Genomic DNA, 12,596 nt, shown 5'->3' with positions numbered 1-12,596 from the left:
GAGCATTTTCTTCAAATGGAAACAGATCTCGTCATCATTTCAGCTGTCAAACACCACAGCCTGGTAAGTGTTGGCAGTGAACAAATACCAGCAGCTTTCACGTCCTTGTTTCATGGGGTGTAAATCAAGGTGTACAGCACAGGTTTAAGAATGTTGTAAAGAACAACCACTGTTTTTGTTGATGGTATAAAACACTGTAAAACACCCCAACCTCTGGCACAAATGCCCTTAATTTGAAGTGTAAAGCCTGCATGGATCCTGTGCCCTTTTCCTATCTTTCCAAGAGCTCTTTAGTCGGGCCGGCAAACCAGAGGTCATGCCAGGAGTCAGTGGCAGCACTTGGGCAGTGCTTTGGCAAAAATTCTTACTCATCTGTCAGAAAAAATGCCATTCTTCCCTCTCCTACAAGGACAATTGCAGATGGTATCATCATTGCAAAGGACCTGAGGTACCTTCTGATTATAACAAGGTTTAGTGTGGTAGCATAGGAGGTCTATACGAGAAGATGATGATGGTGATTAGCAGCATGACTAGGGAAAAATTATTTCAGACATGCAAGTGAAATCCTGTTATAGAGCTTTTGTCTTTCAGTTGTTCTGAGTTGTGCTTCATGAGCTGTAATTCCCTCTTGATGAAGGACATGTGTGGGGGATGTCCTGGTTTAGCCAGAATAGGGTTAAGTTTCCCCAGCAGTGGGGGGGAAGCTCTAGCCGTGTTATTCATATATCCTGCTGACCTCACATCCTGGCACGAGCACGGGAGGAATCGGTGATCACGTGCATTGGCGCAGCCAGTTCTCTCTTTGCTGTATCGGTATATACTTTGCTCTGTTCATTGTTATCACAGTTATTGTTGCTGTTTGTTGTGTTGCTGTTGCTCTGTTGTATTAAACCTTTCCTTGTCTCAGTCTCGGGGCTTTGTATTTCACTCCCTTTGTGGGGGAGGGGCAGCGGTCGCGTGGTCTCAGACCCCGGCAGGAACTAAACCATCACAGGGGATTTCCATTCTTCCACTTGTACACTTTTGTCAAGGCATCTGGATGTTCATATAGGAAATAACATATGAGAGTGTAGTGTCTGCTGAGACACATTTCCACCAATCAGAAGGGATGAGATTTACATGTAATGAAATCCTCTCTCCCCACAATGGCAGCCAGTTCCTGAGCACAAACTCTCTGGAGGGACCACTGAAGCAGTCAAGAGCTCTGCACTTACCCACAGCTCTCTTGGGAAGTGCACCCAGCACCCTTGTCCTCACTGATCTTCATGTTCTCCTGCACACTCTGTCTCAGAGCAGTCAGATCCCCCTCAGAAATACACTGTTTCACTGTCCCCATTTCTGTGCTGACTACCCTCAGCTCCCACAGGTGTAGCTCCAATTTCCAGCCTCAAGACATTCAGCAGCATGGGCGACTTTTCCCTGCTAGTCCCGTCCATGTGTGCTGGCCATGGCCCCTAGACTGAGTGGTGGAGGACAGAAGAATATGGAGTAGCAGCTCTGGGCCATCCCAAGGGCTCTTCCCTTCTTTACTACTCTTGCCATTCTGCAAAGCAAATCACCTTTCAGAGCCCAAAGCCAACCCCCTGCCAAGGCAGTGCAGCTCCAGCCATAGCAAGAGGAACGCTCTTGCTCAGGAGCTGATGGGGCTGCTGAGCCCTCAGAGCCTCCTGCCTTTCTGGGCATTTGTGCACAGAGACACAACAAGGCAAGGTCTCCTTGTGCCCTCACCCCCTTGCACCCAGAGCAACACCCTTCTCCTTTGGCAGCTTGGGGAGTGTCCACAGAAGGAAGGACCACATGGAGGCCAGGCTTGAATGCAGGAGAACTTTAATGAGTCAAAAGAGGGAAACAAAGTCACTCCAAGTGGAGGTCAGTAGCAGAGCGAGCCCTGAGGGCAGCTGAGAATCTGCAGTCCTTGGCCATAGAGAAGTTCCTGCATGATGTCTGTCTGCCTGTCCCAGGGAGAAAGACGAGATAGATGGGCCTTCCCCAGTTGGCACTGGTGTGCATGAGGGGAGAGACAGTAAACAAAGAAAATGTAAAGAAAGGGAAAACAATTTAGCTATCCTGAAAACAACCTCCAAAATGTTCATCCTCTGCGCAGCAACATTTTCTGAGTTCCTCCAGGTGTGTCCCTGGGGATTTCCTAACACCTTTAGCAGGGGGGGCACCTTCTGCCACAGTAGCGGCTGGTAATGCAGGAGAGGTCAAAGCCCCCAGAGTTGATGGGCACTCCGTCACAGCTGAGGATGCTGCCAACGGCAGCGGAGGTGGAGGAGCCCACAACAGTGTTCTGTGGGAAGGAGCTGAGGATGGGTCCGGGCAGGGTCACCACCACGGGGGAGGGCTGGATGGCAACGGTGGAGCTCTGGCACTGCCTGACACAGGGCTCATTGCAGCTGTTGGCCAGTGGGGTGGGGCCGCAGGGCCGGCATGGCAGGCACTGGTCGTAGCAGGACATGTCTCTGAGGGTGGAGGTGCACCTGGGTAGAAGCAGGGAGGAAACAGAGCACAAGGTTGGGTGAGGAGCTACCTGGTTACCCTGTCACCAGGAAGCCAAAGCCAATACTTAGTGGGGAGCTGGAAGCTCTGCCAAGAGCCACATGGTATTCATTCCCCCACAAACAGAAGCCTGGCTCAGGCAGGGTCTCTCTGAATTTCTAAACCAAAAGCCCCCTCAGCCACATCTCAGCTTCTTTCGCTAAGCACAGTTGCTCTCCGCTTCCCTATGTCATGATAAGAAGATCCAAACCCCAGGACAGGACAGAGCAATATCAGCTGGGATGTCTCTCAAGTGCAGATCTCCCTTTGGAAGAGGAGGAGAAGGGGCTTCAGACTCACCTGGTTCCCAAGCAGAAGGAGCCAAAAGAAGTGCATGAGAGAGCAGGGACTTGGGCTGCCTTTTATACCTGCCCTTCACTGCTGCAGGACCAGAGGCACCTTTGCAGAGGTAACAATGTTCTGATGAGCTCCTCTTGAATGCAAACCATCGCAGCTAATGCTATGGGCTGTGCTTTCATTTCCTGCACTGCTCCTTTTCATTTCCAGGTTTGTGCCATGCCCATTCCCCAGTGAAGGCTTGTTCTGAGCACTGGGATGAAAGGCCCCAGGATTTCTAGGGCAGGAATGCAGCAGTGCTGGCAGAAGACTCAGCTCAAGTGTTGGATGTTTCCAGAGCAGGCAAGTGATGTCAGTCTGGGTCACTCTGGTGGGGCTGTTTTAAGTGGTATTAGAACGAAATTCCAGACATCTTCAGATGGATGCCGTGGGATCCCGCACATGAGGTTATACCATGTCCATATATTTTCCTGCCTCCCTCCTCAGCTTACCTCAGTGGTCACTTGTTGTTGCCTCCCCAGGTGTAGGTGTTGTGCTGCTGGGGTTTGACCCCATCCTGCCTAACACTGCCCAGTCCCCCGGGATCCTCAGCAGAGTCCATGGACCGTTGTGTTCCCATGTGTGTTCTTTTCTTGTGTTTCCTTGTAAGCAGCTGTATTTTTGTGAATGCATGTGGGATCACAGATTTCTGTAAAATTCCATGTCAGTGTGCATGAGCTTGTGTGTATGTGTGACGTCGTGTGTTCTTCATCACAAGGGAACATGATGCTCATGGCCCGGCCAGTCTCCTCTGCTCTGTCCATGAGCACCACAGAGCAGCAGGTTCCCAGGGTCAGAAGGAGCCTGAGTGCAGCTGAATGGTGATGGCACCAGCCTGCTAGAGATGTGTCCAGGGAAGAGGCTCTGAAGTGCAGCCCCTGGCTCCTGAGCCCTCCTTTTCCTGCCCCTCTAAAACTCACGCTCCGCTGCTGCCAATGTCAGGCCGCTACAAGGATGGTTTCACTCCAGCTTGGCTCCTTAGTTTAATTCAGTGTAACAACAGTGGGAGTGCCTCAGCACGGCTGGCAGTGCCCCCTCCCTGCCTCTCCAGGCCAGGACACGGCTGCTCTCCCCAGCTCTAGAGAGTTCAGAAGGACGGGGATTGCTTTCTGGGCAAGGAGAAAGGCTGAGGAATCCTGCTGACCATGTGCTAGCCATCCCTGAGTGCATCTGCTTCCCGTGCAGTGTCGGTGGTGTCTGGGCTGGGACATGGCCCTCTCTCAGGTCCCTGCACATGACAAATGTATTTGTGCATCCCATCAACCTGATGCTGTATCAGGCAGGGACCAAATTCGTGGATGAAACAGGTACTGAATGAAAGGGGTATGAAGCCTGATATCGCTGTGCTGTGAGGGGAAGGACAGACCCTGTGGGTTTCACAAGGAAAGGTAAGGAGCTGATGACTGCTTTGGATTTCAGACCACAGAAACCTTACTGCCCCACACTGGAATCTCACTCTGAGTGCCCAGCAACTGCCCCGGGCAGGGAATTCAAGACAACATCCCCCAAAGCCTGCTGCTGCCCCACAGAGGTGTCACAAAGAGACTCTCTTTCCAACAACGGCTGTGTACAGTGGGTAAATGTTCTAAGCCCATCTGCCCTCCTGAACATTTGTCTGCCTGGGCTCAGGCCCAGCTTGGACACAGTGCAGCCAAGGCTTCCCCCCTTCCCTTGAGTGACCTCGGGGAGATCAGTGCCAGGGAGCTCTGCTGGGAGAGCTCAGTCAGGGCTGATTCCCCTCAGTGTAGCTGAGGACCACCCTCACTGCTTTCTCAGGAGCTAAAAGCCACAGTGGAACAAGGAAAGGGCAGGGGATGTGTGTACCTAGAGTTTAGCAAGAGCGTGACAGCCTCTCTCGCACTGCCTTTATGATGAAACTTGTGAGAAATGTGTTCAGCAAGAGGATGATAATGTGGGTGGGATATTGGCTGGACTACCAGGCTCAAACAGTTCTGATGAGTGGTGCAAAGCCCAGCTAGCAGACACGTACTGACGGGCTTTCTCAGGGATCAGCAGGAGGATCAATACTCCAATGCTTTCATAAACAGCACAAGTAGTGGGAAGGTGAGAATTTTCTGAAAGTTTGGGGATGACACCCAACCACAGGCAACAGGCAGACACTGATCTCTGTCAGACAAATTGTTGCCAGCAGGTCCAGGAAATAAGAGTTCAAAGGAAAGAGAGAAGATGGACTGGACTGTGGAGGTCCTCTGTGACATGAGTGGAGGCAAAGAACAGCTTCTGGGATAGGGAAATTTCTAGTTAAGCAAGAGGCTAAAAGAAAGAATGAGAACTGGAATGGATTTCCCTGGGAGATTCTGCAATCTCCATCCTGGAGCGGCCTGATCTAATGGGAAATATTCCAAGTGGGGATTGACCCAGACAACCTCTGCAGGTCCCTGCTCAGCTACAGTGTGACTGTGTGATTCCCCCTGTCCCCTGCCCTCCCTGAAGCCTGCACGCCCAGGTCACCCTTGGCCTCCCATCCCCTCTGCTAGAGAGCAGCTCGGAGGCATTGTGCTCGGCCTGCAGAGGGGCAGCTGAAGGGAGGCTCTCAGCCTCCTCCGTGCCATGGGCAGGAGGTGAGTGGCTGCTGTTTGCAGGCGCTGAGCTCGGGGACAGCTCTGGGAAGCTGCTGCATGTGCTGGGCCAAGGCCCTGCTGCTGCCCCAGGCTGCAGCTGGCGCTGGGCAGGCTTCTTGTTGCTGGGGAGCCCTTGCTGGAGGAGGGAGAGAGTGGGATTGCCGGGAGCGCAAGTGGTGGCGGTGCAGAGCCGCTGAGCACTCTGAGCCCGGGCGAGCCCCCGAGCGGCGCCGGCGCAGGGCTCAGCCCCGGGGCGGAGCTGGCGGCGGCCGAGAGGAGCGGAGGCGGCGGAGAGGAGGCGCCGCGGCCGGAGCAGAGAGCCGGGGCTGGCGGGGGGCAGCGAGGCGCGGGCGGCGGAGCGGCGGGATGCGGCGGGGCCGGGGCGCAGGGCTGGCGGGGCTGGCCGCGGTGCTCCTGGGTGCGCGGGGCTGCCGGCGGCGGCTGGGACAGGGGCTGCGGGGGCCGGGGCTGGGCCGGGGCTCGCCTGTGACCCTCCTGCTCCTCTTGAACCTTATTCTCTTCTCTGTCCTCCCTTCTGTCCCCAACGAGGTCGTTCCCTCCCAGCTTGCTTCTCTATGCCTTACTCCACTTCTGCATCCATCCATCCATCCATCCATCCATCCATCCATCCATCCATCCCAGCCAATCTCTTTTCCTCAGTCCCTTCTCCTCTTCCTCACTCGGACTGTCCTTCCAAACATTCCTGTCCCCAAAGAACCACTCTCAGAGGAACTGTCTCTCCATCCTGTGTTCTCAGATCACACCCCCATCATCTGTGAAGAGTCCCCTTCTCCCCTCTCCGGCTGCACGACATGTTCAGCTGAAGCAAAGGGATTCTTCTTTTCTCCTCGGCAGTGGCTGCGGGCAGAGCCCAGGTGCAGCAGGAGCCGTCGGCAGAGACCACCGAGGGCACCGGCGTCACCATCAGCTGCTCCCACCCCAACATCCAGACCGGGGACGTCATCCACTGGTACCGTCAGCTCCCGGGCCGAGCCCCCGCATTCCTCGTGCTCGCTGTGAAAGGCTCCAAAGAGCTGCAGGCCCCGCCGGGGCGGCTGTCGGTGGCGGCAGACCGCCGGTCCAGCGCCCTGTGGCTCGCCCGGCCCCGGCGCGGGGACGCGGCGGTGTATTACTGCGCGCTGAGAGACACGGGGAGAGGAGCCGGGGCTGCGGCCGGGCACGAACCGCCGCGGGCGGGGCCGGGCGGGGCCGGCGGGGGCGGGGGGACAGTCCGGGGAGGGCCCGCCAGGGGGCGCTGCCGCTCCGCCCGCCGGGGCCGCCTCGCCTCGCCCGGCCCCGCCTGTCCCTGGGCCCCGGGCCGCTTCCCCCGCCCGCCCGGCCCCGCCACCAACACCGGCACCACCAGGCCCCCCCAGCAGTCAAGGCCTGGCCTCAGCACCTCTTCTCATTGACGGCCGCTGCGGGTCTGTGCTCCCGAGGCCACCAAAGAGCCGCGCTTGGGCAGCGCTGCCCAGGGACAGGCAGACGGGCTGGGCAAGGCAGGCAGGGCAGGGCGGGCTTTCCCCCAGGCTCTCTTGCTGCCTCCCGACGGGCTCAGACTCTGCTGCCTAACGGGGCGTCCTCGGGCCTGTCTGTAACGGCCGGCCAGCTCTGCCTCAGAAATGCCTCGCCCAGGGGACAGAGTCCCAGAGCTTTTGCCCTTCCCGGGCACATGCACCAAGGGCTCCCCCAAGGCTGTTAGTACCGCCAACAGCCTCCCTGCACGTTCGACGGAGCCAATTAGCAACGGGGCAATTAAGAAACCAATGCACCCAGATGTAGAGTTAGTGGCTAGTGGAGTCAGTCTTTACATGGCAAAGGCTCATTCCATCAAAGGAGAAACGTTCGTCCGAGCTCTGTCAAGTTCTCTTTACTGTGGTCTACCACCTGCTCCTCCAGCCTGGCAGGGCCAGACCTTCACCTGGGTTACACTGCTTACCTTGCCTTGCAGCAGTGGTTGATTTTATTCCTCTGACACCAACAGAGACAAAGGATTGACCTGAACACACCTTTGGTTCCACCCTCTTGCCTGGGTAGCTCTTCCAAACAGGGCAGTATGTTGCCCCAAAGGAAACACCAACACAGTCAAGCAGGGTGACCTCGCCAGGGGGCACCTGGCCCTGCTTGTCTTTGTCTTCTCCATTTTTCTCCTCATCTTAGTGGGAATAGCCTCATCCTTGTCCCCGTGCAGAGTGAGCAGCCTCCGAGTCTGCTGATGTGTTTCCCCCTTGGCAGGCTTTCCTACCTGGAGATCTGTTGTGCCACCACCATTGTCCCCTAGAAGCTGGAGACATTCCTTGTCAGCAGAACTACCATTTGTGTTTCCTGCTTTCATTTTCCCACTTCTTCCTGGGTACATTCCTGATTCCCTCAGCCACGTGCTTCGAACATTATGTCACCATATGCAAAGTGCTCAGTGAAAAATGCCATCATGATGAAGAAAGTCTACATCCTGCCAGCGCTGGCAGCGTGGGCAGTGGGCTTTGTGCCCAACTACTCCCAGGTGACTCTGCTCCTTCAGCAGCCTTTCTGCACCAAGGAGGTTGTTGGCCATTTGTACTGTGATGTTGGGCCAGCACCATCCTGGCCTGTTGGGGGTTGGGCTGACCTTGGCTGGTGGTCAGGTGCCCACCAAGCTGACACGGGGGAAAAAGAAAACAAAATGCTCGTGGGTTGAGATAAGGACAGGCGGATCACTCAGCCATTACCATCACAGGCAAAATAGACTCGATTTGGGGAAATTAATTTAATTTATTGCCAATAGAGTCATAGTAGGATAATGAGAAATAGGAACAAATATAACCCCACCCTTCTTCTCAGGCTCAATCTCACTCCCACTCCTCTACTTCCTCCCTGTTGGAAGTTTGGGAAAAGCGAAACAGCGAAAAAACTGCAAAGTTTGACACAAATATGAAGATTTATCTCCTGCTCTTCCCCTTCTCTCAAGGACTGTTTTGCAGAACTCTGCAGACCTGATCTCTCATTCTTCCTCTTTCCCCACAAAACCAGCACACACCTGGCACCAAGGAATGTGCTGTGTCGTTACACAAGAAAAAATGACTTGATGGTCCCACCCACTCACACATACACACTTAGATAAATACTACCCCAAGTTTGTATCTAACTCAGAGGGATGAGAATCCAGTACCAAGTTGGAGGGACAGATTGACGGGATTGTGCTTTTCACCCCCCCAAGAAGGGACGCCTTTTGTAAGATTTGGGCCATTGGCTACACCGACAGATTAGCCAGGAATTAAGTGTTTGTGATTGCAATCGATTTTTGTGTGCAGTGCGATATATTCAACCTGCACTTTGTGCATTTATCGTAGGCACTCTCAGAGAGCCTGTACATGTTGCATAAGAATAAACCGTACTGTTCATGAACCCGACGGCTTCTCTTGAACGCAACCGGACCTACAGCACATGGGCTGTTCGTGCACCTGGTGTCCGGCCTCTAGTTACAGCCATAATTGGCATAGCTATTAAGAGATCAATCCAGGCACCCCTGGTCCCTGCAATCTCTGAGGACCAGCTAGAACACAAGGGGATTCATCTCTTACCAAATTAATTCATTACCTTAAATGCAACACTCCCCCCAAGTGGCACAGAGGAATGGGGAATGGGGGGTGCGGTCAGTTCATAGCACAGTTTCCCTGCTGCTCCTTCCTCCTCACACTCTTTCCCGCCTCCAGCGTGGGGTCCCCCCCACGGCAGACAGTCCTTCATGGACCTCTCCAACACAGGTCCTCCCATGGGCTGCAGTTCTTCATGAACTGCTCCAGCGTGGGTGGTTTCCACCGGGTGCAGTCCTTCAGGAACAGACTGCTCCAGTGAGGGTCCCCTGCGGAGCCACAGGTTCTGCCAGAAAACTTCCTTCAGCGTGGGCTCCTCTCCACAGGGCCACAGGTCCCGCCAGGAGCCTTCTCCAACGTGAGTTCTCATGTGGTCACGGCTTCCTTCAGGGCACATCCACCTGCTCTGGCGTGGGGTCTCCACGCGCTGCAGGGTGGATATCTGCTCCACCATGGACCTGCATGGGCTGCACGGGGACAACCTGTGTCACCATGGTCTTCACCACGTGCTGCAGGGGAATCTCTGCTGCGGCACCTGGAGCACCTCCTTCCCCTCCTGCCTCACTGACCTTGGTGTCTGCAGAGTTGTTGCTCTCACATTTTCTCATTCCTCACTTCCAGATTATGTTGTGCAACACTTTATTCCCCTTCTTACATTTATTATCATAGAGGTGCTACCAGTGTCACTGATTGGCTCAGCTTTGGTCAGTGCAGGGTCAGTCTTAGTGTGGGCTGGAACTGGCTCTGTCCAACATGGGGAGGCAGCTTCTGGCATCTCCTCACAGAAGCCACTCCTGCAGCCTGCACCCCTGTCCCTTTCCCCCTAAGCCCAATATATTCCACCACTCTGATCTGTGAATCACATATTTTAGAATTATCATTAATATATACATTCATCACAAAATCTACAATGTTCAAAAAATTCATTTACATGAACAAAAAGAATTCCTCACACCAAAATCAAAATAACACCATCACAGCACCAACAATAGTGGACATTGTACAGACACTCCTCCCCTCATCCCTTCACCACAATTACAACAGCAGAAATTCCCCAGAATTATGCCACTCCCCTCTCTACAGCAACATTCAGTCCATGTTCCAGGGTTCCCTGGGGCTCCATTTTAGGGCCATTTCTCTTCACAGATTTTATAAATGATCTGGATGCAGGAATCAAATGTACTTTAAGTAAGTTTGATGATGATACTGAACGAGGAGGAGCTGTGGACTGCCTGGAGGGTAGAGAGGCCTTGCAGAGAGAGCTGGATAGACTAGAGAGCCGGGCAATCTCCAACCTCATGAAATGTAAAAAGAGCAAGTGCCGGATTCTCCACCTGGGCCGGGGTAATCACGGTTATACGTATAAACTGGGGGACGAGAGTCTGGAGAGCAGCCCCGCGGAAAGAGATGTGGAGTTTTAGGTTGATGGCAAGTGAGTCAACAGTGTGTCCTGGCAGCCTGAAGGCTCAACAGTGTCCTGGGGTGCATCAAGCAGAGCACAGCTAGCAGGTTGAGGGAGGTGATTGTCCCACTCTGCACTGGTGCGGCCCCACCTCAAGTACTGTGTGCAGGTTTGGGCACCTTGAAATAAGACAGACATCAAACTATTAGAGTGTGTCCAGAGGACGGTGACAAAGATGGTGAAAAGTCTTGAGGGCAAGAGTTATGAGGAGTGGCTGAGGTCACTTGGATTGTTCAGCTTGGAGAAGAGAAGGCTGAGGGGTGACCTCATCACAGTCCACACCTTCCTCAAGGGGGGCAGCAGTAGGGGAGGTGCTGATCTCTTTCTGGTGACCAGTGGTAGGAAATGGAATGCAAAGGAAAAGGTCAAGGTGTTGTGGTTTGATCCCAGAGGTCAACTGAGCGCCACACAGCCCTTCACTCACTCCCTCCCCCCGAGAGCTGGAAAGGTAAAAATTGAATCAAAATGCTCAGGAATGGAGGTAAGGACAGGTAGGGGTCGCTCACCCTTTAACGGTAACAGCCAAAGACAGGGTCCCTTGGGGAAGAAAACAGGAACATCTCTGTAATGGAAACACTAAAAAGAGAACAATTAACAGACAGAATGGGACAGTGAGTAGCATTACCATATCTTAAAACACCTCCCCCCACCCCTCCCTTCTTTCCAGTCTCAGTTTTGTTCCCAATATTTCTACCTCTTCCCCAGCGGCACAGGGACACGGGATGGGGGCTGCAGTCAGCGTCCTGCTTCTTCCTCCAAGGTGGGGGGCAGCACTCTTCTACACTCTTCTTCCCCCTGCTCCACGGGGCGTCCCTCCAATGGGATACAACCCTCCACAAACTTTCTCTGGCATGAGTCCTCCCCACGGGATGCATTCTTCTCTAGATACTCCAGCATGAGTCACCCCCACATGTTTCAGTACTCCCAGTGCCAAACTACAACAGAGATCACCATCACTAATAGGCTTGGTCTTGCCCAGAGTGCGTCTGACTTGGAGCTGGGGGAGCTTTTGAGAAGCTTCTCAAAGGGGACCACTGCTGTAGCCCCCTCCCCCAGGAACAAAAACCCTGTCAGCCAAACCCAGTACCCAAACAAATGGAATGAAGCTGCATCAGGGAAGTTCAGCCTGAACATTAGGAAAAGGTTCTTCACTGAGAGGGTGGTTGGACACTGGAACAGGCTCCCCACGCAAGTGGTCACAGCACCAAATGTGTCAGAGCTCAAGGAGCATCTGGACGATGTTCTCAGCCATATGGTTTAGTTTTAGGCAGTCCTGCAAGGAGCAGGGAGTTGCGCTCGATGATCCTTATGGGCCCCTACCAACTCCAGATATTCTATCATTGCATGATGCCATGATGTACCAGCACACATGAAAACACATGTGCATGCACAGCCAGTTGCACAGGAACCCCTGCACATGCGCACACACACACACACACACATTGAGCCCCGAGACTTGTCATCACATCAGTGTTCACAGTTGCTCATACGCACTTGCACACTCACACTTGCATGTCGATAGACGTGCAAGCTCGTGTACAGAGATAGATATGTGCTCGTCTGCACACACAGATGCCCACACACATACACACACATGCACACTGACACCACACACACTTACTTGCTCACCTGCAAAAACGCCCGGGTACACAAACCCCTGCACAGACACACACAGACAGGCACTTGTTCACACACACACGGGCACACACTCACTCTCACATGGGCATTTGCAAATGCGCACCCAAGGGCAAACACACAGGCACAAATGCCCCCTCAGGCACAGGCAGGTGCATATGCACATGAGGAAGCACAGCCTCTCCCCACACTCTGAGAACCAGGACTCCACCAGGCAGCTCTCTGCCTCTGTGCCCCTGACAACTCCAGGCAAGTCCTTGGAAGCCCAGTGCTCAGAAGGCAAATCAGACACCGGCCATCGCTGGTGGATTTAATGACAGCAGAGAGCTTTTGGGCTTTTGTGGGTTGAGCAGAAGCAGTTCAATCGATTGTGTTCTCATTACAGGAAAGACAGAAGGTGTCTTGGGGTCCAAGCTTCAGGGTCTTTTTTAGAAATTCAGCCTGTTCACAGGCAAAGTCTGCTCGTGA

General features: G+C 53.9%; 1 protein-coding gene and 1 gene segment (V, D, J or C); one reads left to right on the top strand and one right to left on the bottom strand.

Moving 5' to 3' along the window:
* Window positions 1-2,155: 2,155 nt before the first annotated feature.
* On the bottom strand, window positions 2,156-2,461 carry LOC141934200 (feather keratin Cos1-2). Its single transcript, XM_074849536.1, has one exon. It carries the CDS (start codon window positions 2,459-2,461, stop codon window positions 2,156-2,158), a length of 306 nt encoding a protein of 101 aa, XP_074705637.1.
* A 3,364-nt stretch (window positions 2,462-5,825) lies between these two features.
* LOC141934290 (T cell receptor alpha variable 26-2-like) lies at window positions 5,826-7,241 on the top strand. The segment is given in 3 exon segments: window positions 5,826-5,877; window positions 6,315-6,688; window positions 7,236-7,241. Coding segments are annotated over 3 exon segments (432 nt in total).
* The last annotated feature ends 5,355 nt before the right edge of the window (window positions 7,242-12,596 follow it).

Source organism: Strix aluco, chromosome 24, assembly GCF_031877795.1.
Source record: "Strix aluco isolate bStrAlu1 chromosome 24, bStrAlu1.hap1, whole genome shotgun sequence".
Taxonomy (NCBI): domain Eukaryota; kingdom Metazoa; phylum Chordata; class Aves; order Strigiformes; family Strigidae; genus Strix; species Strix aluco.
Note: the sequence above shows the minus strand (reverse complement) of the source record. Positions and strands in the feature narration are given on the sequence as shown.

Bases quoted from the DNA above. Each gene is read 5' to 3' on its own strand.
- LOC141934200 (XM_074849536.1), bottom strand. From the start codon at position 2,461: ATGTCCTGCTACGACCAGTGCCTGCCATGCCGGCCCTGCGGCCCCACC.